The sequence below is a fragment of the Suncus etruscus genome, chromosome 2 (assembly GCF_024139225.1).
Source record: "Suncus etruscus isolate mSunEtr1 chromosome 2, mSunEtr1.pri.cur, whole genome shotgun sequence".
In the NCBI taxonomy this organism is placed as follows: Eukaryota; Metazoa; Chordata; class Mammalia; order Eulipotyphla; family Soricidae; genus Suncus; species Suncus etruscus.
Genome location: NC_064849.1, coordinates 106,528,292 through 106,541,913, shown reverse-complemented (window position 1 = coordinate 106,541,913; position 13,622 = coordinate 106,528,292). Strand labels below are relative to the sequence as shown.

At 42.7% G+C, this 13,622-nt stretch overlaps 1 protein-coding gene and 1 non-coding gene across 2 annotated transcripts; one reads left to right on the top strand and one right to left on the bottom strand.

The window, feature by feature from the left end:
• Positions 1 to 340: 340 nt before the first annotated feature.
• Positions 341 to 970, bottom strand: LOC126001077 (protein lin-28 homolog A). The gene has a single exon (XM_049768249.1). It carries the CDS (start codon positions 968 to 970, stop codon positions 341 to 343), a length of 630 nt encoding a protein of 209 aa, XP_049624206.1.
• An 8,027-nt stretch (positions 971 to 8,997) lies between these two features.
• On the top strand, positions 8,998 to 9,160 carry LOC126002810 (U1 spliceosomal RNA). Its single transcript, XR_007493439.1, has one exon. It is a non-coding gene; the product is annotated as a U1 spliceosomal RNA (small nuclear RNA).
• The last annotated feature ends 4,462 nt before the right edge of the window (positions 9,161 to 13,622 follow it).

The window sequence follows — 13,622 nt, the reverse complement described above, 5'->3', positions numbered from 1 at the left end:
AAATAGTTACATAGCCTTCTTTAAAAGGAAAACCACTTCCGTGTCCAGAACATTTCAAAAGCTAGAGATTCTGGGCATAGAGACACAGATAAAGCATGCAGAGAGGACTGCCCTCAAAGCCCTCAGGTGCATTTAGACAAGAGTGGTTGGAGTTCCTCTGCCTCACCCCCTCCTCCCCTCACCAAGAAGAGAGAGTGAAGCTCTGGACCCCAGCCTGAGATACATACATGGCAGTGCCAGCTGCCCCCTTCCCGCCCTACCCCCACTTTCTCCTCTCTGCCGATTGATGCCTGCTCCTTGAAATTTGTTGATCGCAAAGGATAGCCCTACTCCCACTGGCTCAATTCTGGGCCTCAGGCAGCAGGGCAGGGGAATGGATCTCCTCTTCTTCCTCCCTGAAGTAGGCAGGCTTCCCCTGGGAGCTGGGGGCCTGCTGGGCCTTCAGTGGACAGGAGGCCACCATATGGCTGATACTCTGGCAGAAGTGGCACTTCTTGGGCTGGGGTGGCAGTTTGCATTCTTTGGCATGATGGTCTAGACCGCCACAGTTGTAGCACCTGTCTCCCTTAGATCTCCGCTTCTGCATGTTCTTCCCTTTGGGCCGCCTCTCACTCCCAATACAGAACACCCCACCAGGACCGGTGACTCGAATAGATTCCAGGCCCTTGGCAGACTTCTTAAAGGTGAATTCCACTGCCTCCCCCTCCTTCAGGCTCCGGAAACCTTCCATGTGCAGTTTACTCTGATGCACAAAGACGTCCACCGGGGGGTCGAGCGCGACCCCGGCGCGGGCGGTCATGGACAGGAAGCCGAACCCCATGCGCACGTTGAACCACTTACAGATGCCGGCCCCGTGCAGCAGCTGCGGCTCCTCGGCCGCCCGCGCCGAGTCCTCCCGCGCCTCCTCCGGCGCCTCCTCCGGCGCCTTGGCGCAGCTACCTGCGAACTGCTGGTTGGACACAGAGCCCATGGTCGACGGCTGAGCCCGCGGCCCCGGGCCCCAGGTCGGCGGCTGCTGGCCCCAGAGAAGTCCAGCGGCAAAGGGGAGGCTCGGGGAAGAGGCAGCTACATCTTCCCCAGCACCTGGTCTGTAATTTTCTTTTTTCGTAGCATCTCTGTCTGGTTTAGGTATCAAGGTAATGTTGGCTTCATAAAAGCTATTTGGAAGTTTTCCTGTTTTTTCAATTTCATGAAAGAGTCTTGCCAGGATTGGTAGTAGTTCCTCTTGAAAGGTTTGAAAGAATTCATTAGTAAATCCATCTGGGCCTGGGCTTTTGTTTTTGGGCAGACATTTGATTACTTTCTTAATTTCCTCAATAGTAATGGGTGTGTTTAAATATGCTACATCCTCTTCATTCAATCGTGGAAGATTATAAGATTCCAAAAATTTATCCATTTCTTCCAGGTTTTCATTTTTAGTGGCATAGAGTTTCTCAAAGTAGTTTCTGATTACCCTTTGAATCTCTACCATATCAGTAGTGATCTCTCCTTTTTCATTCCTAATACGAGTTATCAAGTTTCTCTCTCTTTCTTTCTTTGTTAGTTTTGCCAGTGGTCTATCAATCTTGTTTATTTTTTCAAAGAACCAACTTCTGCTTTCGTTGATCTTTTGGATGGTTTTTCTGGTTTCCACTTCATTGATTTCTGCTCTCAGCTTTGTTATTTCCTTCTGCCTCCCTATTTTTGGATCCTTTTGTTGAGCACTTTCTAATTCTATGAGCTGCGTCATTAAGCTATTCAGGTATGCCCCTTCTTCTTTCCTGATGTGTGCTTGCAAAGCTATAAATTTTCCTCTCAGTACTGCTTTTGCTGTGTCCCATAGGTTCTGATAATTTGTGTCTCCATTGTCATTTGTTTTCAGGAAGGTTTTGATTTCCTCTTTTATTTCATCTCGGACCCACTGATTATTCAGTATGAGGCTATTTAACTTCCAGGTGTTAAAATTTTTCTTCTGTGTCCCTTTGTAGTTTATATATAATTTCAGGGCTTTGTGGTCAGCAAAGGCAGCCTGCAAAATTTCTATCCTCTTGATATTATGGAGGTATGTTTTGTGTGCTAACATGTAGTCTATCCTAGAGAATGTCCCATGTACATTAGAGAAAAATGTGTATCCAGGCTTCTGGGGGTGGAGTGTCCTCTATATATCTACTAGGCCTCTTTCTTCCATTTCTCTCCTCAGGTCTAGTATATTCTTGTTGGGTTTCAGTCTGGTTGACCTGTCTAGTGTTGACAATGCCGTGTTGAGGTCTCCCACAATTATTGTGTTGTTATTGATATTATTTTTCAGATTTGTCAACAGTTGTATTAAATATTTTGCTGGCCCCTCATTCGGTGCATATATGTTTAGGAGGGTGATTTCTTCCTGCTGTACATATCCCTTGATTAATACAAAATGTCCATCTTTGTCCCTTACAACTTTCCTAAGTATAAAGTTTGCATCATCTGATATTAATATGGCCACTCCTGCTTTTTTTTGGGTGTTGTTTGCTTGGATGATTTTCCTCCAGCCTTTTATTTTGAGTCTATGTTTGTTCTGACTATTCAGGTGCGTTTCTTGTAGGCAGCAGAAGGTTGGATTGAGTTTTTTGATCCATTTAGCCACTCTGTGTCTCTTAACTGGTGCATTTAGTCCATTGACATTGAGAGAAAGAATTGTCCTGGGAGTTAGTGCCATCTTTATATTAAAGTTTGGTGTGTCTGTTGGTAAGCCTTGTCTTAAAGTATGTCGTTCAGTTTTTCTTTTAAGAATGGTTTTGATCTGTGAAGTTTTTGAGCTGTTGTTTGTCTGTGAAACTATGTATTGTTCCTTCAAACCTAAAAGTGAGTTTTGCTGGGTGCAGTATTCTAGGCGAAGCATTTATTTCATTGAGTTTTGTCACTATGTCCCACCACTGCCTTCTGGCCTTGAGTGTTTCTGGTGACAGGTCTGCAGTAAATCTCAAGGATGTTCCCTTGAATGTAATTTCTCTTTTCGATCTTGCTGCTTTCAGAATTCTGTCTCTATCTATGGGATTCGTCATTGTGACTAGGATGTGTCTTGGGGTGTTTTTTCTGGGGTCTCTTTTAGTTGGCACTCTTCGGGCATGCAGGATTTGATCACATGTATTCATTATCTCTGGTAGTTTCTCTTTAATGATGTTCTTGGCTGTTGATTCTTCCTGGAGATTTTCTTCCTGAGTTTCTGGGACTCCAATGATTCTTAAGTTGTTTCTGTTGAGCTTATCATAGACTTCTATTTTCATCTGTTCCCATTCTTTGAGTAATTTTTCCATTGTTTGATCATTTGCTTTGAGGCTTTTTTCCAATTTCTTCTGCTGTATGTAATTGTTATGTATCTCATCTTCCAGTGTACTGATTCTATCCTCAGCTGCTGTTAACCTGTGGGAAATCTCAAACATGTTTTTCTTCAATTCATCTACTGAGTTTCTCAGACCTGTTATTTGATCTGAAATTTCTGTTTGGAGTTTTCTCATTTCTATCTTCATATTCTCCTGATTCTTTTTAGTTTTCTCTTCTGTACTTTGTTTGAGTTCTTTGAACATGTTCCATATTGCAACTCTAAACTCCTTATCTGAGAGACTGACTAGGTGGTTGGTCATGTTCAAGTCATCAGAGTTGCCATCTTCATTCTCTATGTCTGGCATTGGCCCGTGTTGTTTCCCCATTGTCACACTAGTACTGCGTGTTTTTCTACGTGTTGTGATTGTATTCATCGGCTAAATGCTGTGCACCGTCACGAAGGGGAGTGGAGCAACCGTGCTCCTCTGGCTTCTCCCTTTCTGGGCGTGTCGACTCACCTCCACGGAAGGCTCACAGGAAGGCAGGCTGGCAGCTGGGCTGCACCCAGGATGAAATCAGGCCAAAAATGCAGGACAGCAGAGTAGAGAGGCAGAAGTGTGCTGGCATCTGAGATCCAGCGAAGTTCAGTGCTCCAGTATGTTTTTTAAAGCTGGTTTTGAGTATGTAAAGTTTTTGAGGTATTATTTATCCATTATGATGTGTATCCTTCCTTTAAACCTGAATATAAGTCTGGGTAAGGATGTAATCTTGATGAAGCACTCATTTTGTTGAATTTTGTCACTGTATTCCACCATGGCCTTCAGGTCTTGAGGTTTGCTTGTGATAAATCCACTATAAATCTTATAGATGCTCCTTTGTATATAGTTTCCATTTTCAATCTTGATGCTTTCAGTATTTATCCCTATCTGTGGTATTCATTGTTGCTTATAGAATGTGCCTTGAAGTGCTTTTCTTTGGATCTCTTTTAGCTGGTACTCTTCAAGCATGCTGTATGTGGTTACATGCACTCTTTAGTTCTGGGAATTTCTTAGCAATGATGTCCTTGACTGTTGATTCTATATGGGAATTTTCATCCTGGGCCTCTAAGATTTCAATGGATCTAACATTGTTTGTATTGAGTGTATCCCAGACTTATATTTTCATTTGTTCACATTCTTTGAGGATTTTTCCATTGACTTATAGTTTATTTTAAGGCTCTTTTGAAGACTCTTCCATTGTAAGAAAGCATTACTCAGATCATCCTCCAGTTCATTTATTCTGTCCTCAGAAGTTGTTATTCTGCTGGTGAGTCTTTCCAGTGAGTTTTTTATTTAACCAAGTCTTTCAATTCTTTTATTTTCTTTTAAAGTTATCTCATTTCTACTTTCATATCTTCTTGAGTCTTATTTGTGGCTTGTTCAGTTCATTCCATGTTTTTTGTTTTGTTTTATTTGAGTTCTTTGAACATCCTCCAGATTTTCTTTCTAAAGTCTTTATCTGAGAAGCTATATAGGTGGTCAGCAACTTGTTCAGTCTGCAGAGCCACCACCTTCATTCTCTAAGTATGGTGGTATTCTGTGTTGTTTACCGTTATGTCCTTTGCAGTGTGGTGTTTTCTACGTTGTTGTGGGGTTTTCTCCGTTGTACTGGGGGTTCACTGATTAGAGGATATGTGTGAGGCCACAACACACTCTTCTCTTTGTACACGTCTTGCTGGTTCCTGTCCATGCTTCAGGGCATGCACAACTTATTGCCACCTCTGGGGGTGAGAGTGGCTCACCACACTGCTCTACCTGTCTCATAGGGTCCCATCTGAAACCTAGTGTTTTAATGTGATGGATGGTCTAATGTGATGTGATATTGTATGGATAGTCTCCACCTTCCAAGAACTCCTCAGGCTGGCTGTGAAGACAAACAAGAGAGAACTGTGATCCACAGCCTGAAATTATAGAAAGCCCAAGGCCTCTGATTTCCTACTAGGGAAGAAGTTGCCTGAAAGTTAAAAAAAGAAAGGAGCCCTGAGGAGAATGAGAATGAGGCAGGAAATATAGTGACATTTTGAGTCCCTCCCCCAACCCCCAGCATAGTCAGCCTTTGCCTGAAGTGGTTCTGCCTATATATGTGGCCTGATCACATGTGTTTGGCTCTGGGGAGAGAAAGGTCCTTGGGCTTTGTGCTAGCTTTGTGGTGCTCTCTGTAAGAGAGTGCCCCCACCCCCAGTCTATATGAATGTGAATGGGTGAAATAAAGCATGTCAGACCTTCCTATGGAGCTGCTGGAATAAAGCATGTCAGATCTCTCTGCAGCTCCTTGTCTCTGCACTGCTTATATCTCAGATCCAGCTACCCACACCTGCCAAGGTGCTCTCCAGGACATAAAGAGCAGCACTTACAAAAGCCCTGGGTGATGTGAGGGTCACTCAGCATTGCTGCAGCAAAGTGTTTGGAGTAGGAGAGCCAGAAGGGCCTGGAACTGAGTCTACCTATTGAGGTTTTTGCCTGAGGGCAACAAGGGAGCACTGAGAGGCTTTTGCCTGAGCTTGATGCATCAGGTTTGCCTTTCCTCCTGGGTGCCCCAGCTGCAAGTTGAATCCAGAGCTCCTGTGTTTCAACTGATGTCATCAAGCCATGTGTCAAGAACAATGGTTGTTAGAAGTCTATGTACTCAGTGCCTGTTGCCTTCAAGTTGGGCTGTTTATGGTCTGAGAATGAAGCAAAGAAATAACATATAGATAGTCACCCCTCCCCAAAGTAAACCAGGGAGTAATTTTATACTCCCTCAAGGGAAACCATTCTGGAGATGAGTCTGGCTACTTCACATGGCCATAGAATACCATGGGACAGAATATGTGTGGGTACATGCCATTCCCTCAGACCAGAAGCTGCTCCCTTCCCTACTGTGGTATCCAGTGACCCTTATACCTCCTTAAAGACTCATTTCATATGTTCAGTCTGTAAAGTCACTTTGAATTCTTACTCATCCTCCATGGTAGATTCAGGATTCTCACCTCATTCTCACTCCCATCTTCCACACCCTTGTTTCCTGACAATGTTACATGGTGCCTTTTTCTGTCCTATCAAATTCATTTCTCTCTCTCTCTCAAACACACACACACACACACACACACACACACACACACACACACACACAAAATCACTACAGCCACCATTACTCAAACCAGTGAAATGAGAACAATTTGGGACATTTAGTCTCTGCTATCAGTCAATGTAGAAAGTCACAGCAACATATGCTATACTTCATGTATACTATATAACATTTACTATGTTTGTATAATAGTCCTCAGATATGCTCTTGTATAGCAGTCCTGGACAAGAGACCAGGACAAAGATGGGCTCCTGAAAGGGAGAGTATTCTTTCATATCAACAAGGAATCTAATGAAAATGAATCTAGTAGTGCTTAACTAACTCTACCCCTGCATGGCTTCTCTCCTAGTCTTTTTTTTTTTTTGGAGGGGGTGCACACCCGGTGATGCTCAGGGGTTACTCCAGGCTGTGGGCTCAGAAATCACCCCTGGCTTGGGGGACCTTATGGAGACCATATGGGATCAAACCGCCACCTGTCCAAGGTCTAACCCTGGGCAAAGCAAACACCCTACCACTGTGACACTGCTCCAGTCCCTCCCCTAGTCTTTATCTTGTGCTAAGCAGCAGTCACTGGGCAGAGAAGGGAAGAGCATGGATGCAAATCTTTACATCCTCAGCAGACATGAGTTAGAAGTGAGACTTAATTGTTTCCCTAGGGAAGAACCAGTGCCCAGTTGAGGGAACACAGAAAAAGGGGGTCTTGAAGGGGATGGGGGTCTTAAGGGGATCTGTAGGGAGTCAGGTAAGAGGAGGAAATACTGGATATGAGACCTGAGGATGCTTCCAGAATTTCCTGGGAGAAGTCTTTGTAGAACTCAGGTAATAAAAACTTGCCTAGAGAAAGAATGCCTCAAACAACTGTGTATTTGCTTTGGAGAAAAGCATAAGGAAGTAGCAGGAATATTGATAGATATTCTTAGATTTTCCTAAACCTTTTTGACTCACTTAATCTCTTAGTAAATTTTTTCATATAGCACTAGCCAAAAAAAATATCAAATACTTCCTGGTATTTTGTTAGCTCCAAATGACTTAATGGTGGTCATTGTATAGTGTTCAACTGGTGTCCTTCTGTTTCTCTTAAGTGTTTGGAATATCCCACAGCATCTCAAATAATTCTGTTTAGTGATCCAAGGTATACTGGGTTTACATTACTCATTTTGGGGGACAAGGAGGGAATGGTGGTTTAAATCAAACCCAACAGAGATCAGAGCTTACTGGGCTTTGTGCTCTGTGACTGTATGTGATATTAGGAATCAATCTGAGGTCAGCCACATGCAATGCAAATGCTTTATCCTGTCCTATCTCTCAATTCCTAGTTACTCATTTTTATTGAAGTGGTATCCTTTGTTTGAAGACATGTACAAGTATTACTCCCAGAGAATCTCAGGCCCCAACTAAAGACCTGGAAGGATGGTTGTTTTGCTTTTCCCTTCTTTGGAGATTACCTGGACTCACTCTGAGGAACAGAATGGAGAGAACTAACCAAAGGAAAGAATATTCCACTTTTTTTTTCTTTTTTCTCCCTCCACAGCACAGACCCAGTCACTGTCTATCTACCCCCAATCCTTGCTTTGGGGATGTGATCAGTGCAAGAAGCTCAATTTATTTTCATTGAATGAATGAATGACTGATTATATCTGTTTCCCTTTTCCTTCATTTTTAGAAGAATTGGTGTGTCCCAGTCAGTCCTAACTCAGATTTCTTCTCTGAAGAATCTTAGCAGCCCCAAAAATATGGAGCTGGAGCTGTGGCATAAGGGGTAAGGCCTCTGCCTTTCACACTAGCCTAGGATGGACTGCGGTTTGATCCCTATATGGTCCCCCAAGTCAGGAGTGATTTCTGAGTGCATAGACAGGAGTAACCCCTGAGTGTCACCGAGTGTGTGGCCCAAAAACCAAAAAAGAAAAAGAAAAAGAAAAATATTCATTTCAAAGTCAGTGACAATGACCTGACTCAGAAGCTAAATTTATTTTTCGCCACTAAAAGGGGAGGAGTGACCTCAGATCACAAAAACAGGAAAAAAGAAAATAGATATGAATTTGATGTTAACATCATGAGACCTTTTCCCTGATATTTGAGGGTAGCAGTCATTTTAGTCACACTCAACAATGCTCAGGGATCACTCCTGCAGTACTCAGAGTACCATATACAGTACTGGAGGTTGAACTCACGTCAGCAGCAGGCAAAACCTAACCTTACCCCTGTATTATCCTCCCACCTTTTTCTGATGTTTTAAAGGACAGGACTAAGTACAATATTGGAACAGCTTGGGTGTAAACTAGCTCTGAGGAAGAAGAATTAATCAACCTTTTAATAGAAAATTGAGAGCAATATTTAGGTCCTCATGTTCTTCCAAAACCTTGCCAATCATCTCTGAGCATCAGTCTAATTTCTCACCTCTCTAAATGAAAATGGGCCTTATTTGACTGTCTTAACTAAGCAAAAGCAGTACAAATAAGCTAACACAAATTTACCTCATGCCACTTAAAAAGGCAACACAGCATGGCCGGAGAGATAATATAGGAGGAAGTTTCTTGCTTTGCACAGGGCAAACCCCAGCTCAATTCTCAGCACTACATATTGTCCCCCAAGTCCCTTCAAAAGTGATCCCTCGTACTTACTTGGTAGGGGCGATACCATGATCACGAAGGTGGTTTCCCCAGGGCAAGGCTCACCCATTGCACTTCGGTGTTCTGATCCCTGCGATTTCCCCAAATGTGGGAAACTCGACTGCATAATTTGTGGTAGTGGGGGACTGCGTGTGCATTCTCCCCTGAAAAACAAAAAGGAGAAAAAAAAAGTGATCCCTAAGTGCTGAGCCAGGAGAAAGCCCAAAGCACTGTCAAGTGTGGACCAGCAGCCAAAAGACCAAAATCAAAACCAACCAACCTACCAACCAACCAACCAACCAACCAACCAAACAACAACCAATTCACCAGGCAATTTAGCTTACACTTGATTTTTGAAGCTCTCAAACACAGGATTTTTGTCCTAGATCCAAACAATGTGCTGTGAGGAAGGCCAACACATCCTATGAAGAAACCCAGAGAGAGTAAGACAGACCCTGGCTGATGGCCAGCAGCCAAATGAAGCATAGAGTCCCCCAGCTCCCAAATACTTGAGGTGGTTGAGAGTGGAGGAGATGCTAGCCTTCCTGGGCCTAAGGTAGATTCTTCAGTGGAACATGCTGTAGTCTTGATAATATTTATGAGATAACCTTAGATTTTGAAATATGTTATGGGTTTTGGTTTAGTATGAGGAACCCATAACCAGTGGTGCTCAAGGGGTGCCAGGGATCACATGTGGACCTCTCTAATGTGCTTCATATCTTTAAGCTTTCTCTTTGACCTAATTGTTGAAATACTAAAAACATTTTTTGACTACTGTATTTGGAAAATCTATAAAAAGGTATTAAGGAACATGAATCTCTAAACAAAGACTATCTAAGTCCTATGCAATGTCAACACTTATGAACTCAGTGATCTTGGACAAATTAAACTTTATGTCTGTTTCTTTATCTGGAAAATATTGGTAATAAAGAGAAATTATGTAAATTATAGAATTGAGAATAATACCTAAAGCAAACTAACTTTAGGTATTATTGTAGTGGTAATGGTAATTTTAGAATTGGAGAGATTGATGTGGAAAGCAGAGCCTGTCTCTAAAGGTGATGAGCATATGACTTTGTTTTTATTTTGGGGCTACACCCTTGTGTGCTCAGGGTTTACTGCTGGTTGAGTGATTATACATAAAGGGACTCAGGTGCTGGGGATCAAAGTGTAAGATAGTTCAGTCATACCCAATGTATAGTCTGTCCCTGAGGTTGACTTGAAATAAATCAAAAGTGAGATTATACTGAGTGGGCTTGACCTAAGCAGATGAAAATAATATCTCTAAAAGAAAACCTAAAGGTGAGAAGCTCCCCCACTGTGCTTCAAGAAGCAACCCCTCAGGAGTTCAACAACTGAAAGAAAATAAATAGTGCCCACTGCCACAGAGCTTGAAAAGACCCCTAAGTTTCAGGTGAAACTACAGACCATCACATCCTGAGCAAAGAACCCAGAAGTCTTCCTTGGCATCTGACCCCCAGAAACTATAAGTTAATAAGATACTTCCCAAAAGTCACTAAGTTTGAACCAAAAACAGCTTAATAGATGAGTATCTGCTTTTCATGTAGGAAGCCCAGATTTACACTGCATAGTCCCTAAGCACTGCCAAAGGTGGTTCCCAAGCACCACTGGGTATGATACAATAAAAACCCAAACAAATAGAAAGTGAATTTGTGGATGGAGAGAGAGTACAGTGAGTAGGGAACTTCCATGTATGTAGCTGACATGGGTTTAATACCAAGCACTGTACCCTGATCACTGCTGGGTATTGTCCAAACACCATAAATTTTTTTTTAATTTTTATTGTGACCAAAGTGCATTACAAATCTTTCACTGCATCATTTATGGTACCTAGTGACAATGAATGAGGGGCATTCCCACCACCAGTGCTGTCCTCCTTCCGCCCCTGTTCCCAGTATGCATCCCATATCTCCCTCCTCTACCCCCCAGTATGCTAGAGCAACTGGTCTCCACTTTACAGTTTGTTGTAGATTGAGCATCCATTCCACCATCATTGGAGATAAAAAAAAAAAGGATAAGAAAAAGGGAAGAAAAAAATTTGGTGACAACTACCAAAAAAAGAAAGGAGGAAAGAAAAAAAAAGAAAGAAAATGGAAGAAAAAAGAGAAAAAATGGACCCGGCAAATAAAAAATAAATCTCTAAATAATAACCACAAGCGTGAAAAAGAAAGAGAAAAGTGGAAGAACAAAGAGAAGTAAAATAAAGTCAAAAACTAACAAATCAAAGCAAAACAAGAAAAAGTATGGGTGCTGGAGTGGTAGGGTGTGGCGTTCCCCCCACTTTTTTTTTTTCTTTTGCATAGGCAAAGTAAGCATTGGGGAAGAAAGGAATTCCCATGGCCTAAGAGATTCAGGGTTTCTCCATCCTTGAAGTATACCATCATGGATCAACCCCTGGCTCCATATATACTCATTACCCCATCCCAAAGGCTTTTATGTGATGTCAGGAAAGATTCCTCTCCGTTGTGTGTGAGAAAATCAAGCCACTGTAGCTAGTGATCTTGGTATTTCCACAGGTTATAGGTCAGGGTCTAGGATAGAGTCTCTAGGTTCTAGAGGTTCCTATCCATCGTTGTTGTGGTGTTCAGTCTTCTGTAACACTTGCTCCCTGTTTTCGTTCAGTCCCTAAGCCGAAGCCTAGGATATTATGGATCCAAAGGTTCTGCTCAGTCTCTATTGTCCAAGTTGGACCTCTGCAATAAGACATCTTGTTGTTGTTGTTGTTGTTTTTTATGTGTCCTGGAATACAGCCTAGGGTAGGGTTTTCCTTATTAGTCCCAAGGTAGGCTCTGTTCAGTCACAGTTGTCAAAGTCAGTTTTCTGTTGTTGGTGCTCTTATTTTTCACAGTTCAAAGGACGATAGCTCTTCTGATTTCCATTTAATGTTAGGTGATGTGATAGGACAGCCTGGTCTTAAGTCAAGTTTTCCTTTTCTTGTTGTCATATCAAAACTGGCACAAGTGGTGCCAGAGTAGTGTTATAAATCTCCCAATGGAGCTTAGTTCCTGGTGGTGTTGCCTGGAGCTATATCATTTCTATGTTGGGGATCTGGGGTTTCGAATTGGACTAACACTGTCCAATCTCCTGGGGACTGGTTGTATCCACATGACACATGTTCAGAATGGGAGGCACCCTTCTGCTGTAAAAAGTGAGTTCTTATCCCTAGAAGATAAGATCTTGTTTCTGTGTCTATGGTTTCCCTATTTTTTACTGTGCCCATACAAAAACATATGGTGTCATACTGTGTTGCTGGTGCTATTCTGGGTAAGGATGACAGGCTGCACACACAGTCTCTGTTGTCTGGTTTTATTCTGAGCTTTTATCCCAGTCAAGGCTTTTTTTTTTTACCAAACAGCACCAAAAATGGTAAGGATAGAGAAAAGATGGATATATTAAAATAGAACAAATAAATAAAACTGAGTTAAAAAGAAAAGGTATTCGAATAAAACAAGTGGTGGAGGAGGCTACTTGTATATTTAGGAATACACATCTTAAGATGTATTGTTATACAGGTATTGAGCTTCCATAGGCAATATAAGACTCCCAATTAAGTCTTTTGATATATTCTTTTATATATATATATATATATATATATATATATATTCTTGTGGGGAGTAAAAGCCAAGGTACTTTTCGATTCACAGGCCTTGGAATTGAGTTTGAGAGATGCTTTGCTGCATTACGAGACCATATAGTGTCTTTGAGCTGGGAGTTTTGCTGAGGCCGATTCCTGTATCATGCAACAGTCCACGAGGGGCCATCAAGCATGAGTCAGCAGGTGTGCTGGTTGTAGTTTTTTGCCGATGCATGAGAACGGGGACCCAGAGCGTGTCTTTCACTGAGGAGCTGAAGGTGGTCTGTTGGAGCAGAAGGTCAATCTTGTTGCCTACTGAGTTAGGAACTGAGGGTAAAGAGGGTTAAATTAGGGGAAGATAAAGGATCAGGATTGAAAAATGAGGGGAAAGAGGAGACACAGGGGAAGGGAAGAGGCAATACATAACAGGGGCTATATACAATACATATATATGAATTGTTTGTGATTTCGGCTTGGAGTCAGTGCGGAAAGTCACGTCCATAAAGACTGGCTTTAAAGACCTATTTGAGTGTTATCATCGAAATCTTTGGTATTCCGTTTCCTTTCCTAGGAACCATCTAGAATGAAGAACTTTTTTAGATAATGCATAAAAGTATATTTGTCGCGCGGGCGCAATTGCGCCCGTGCGGTTATAAAAATGAGTATTAGTAAGAAAAGACACCTTTGCAGGGCGTCCAGTATGAATACGGGAGGAGTTTCCCTCCTCCCCTCTCCCCCCAGAGCCCAGTTGCCAAACCTGGCCCTGAAGACCAGTTTGGCATGGGGAGATCTTGGTCTCCTGGACTAGGTGGTCAGCCCAGGAGGCCATTGGCCAGCTGTCTGCCCAGATTCCCAGCCATACCCGTAGGAGAGGAGCAGGAATCCTGGCATGTGGGATCGTCTGGGTCCAGCTGCAGCCTCCCTCTCCAGTATGAAAAGCATGGGGGAGAAGCTTGCCTCCTCCCCATCCCCCCAGAGCTCAGATGCCAAACCTGGCCTTGAAAGCCAGCTTGGCGTGGGGGGCTCTCGGTCTC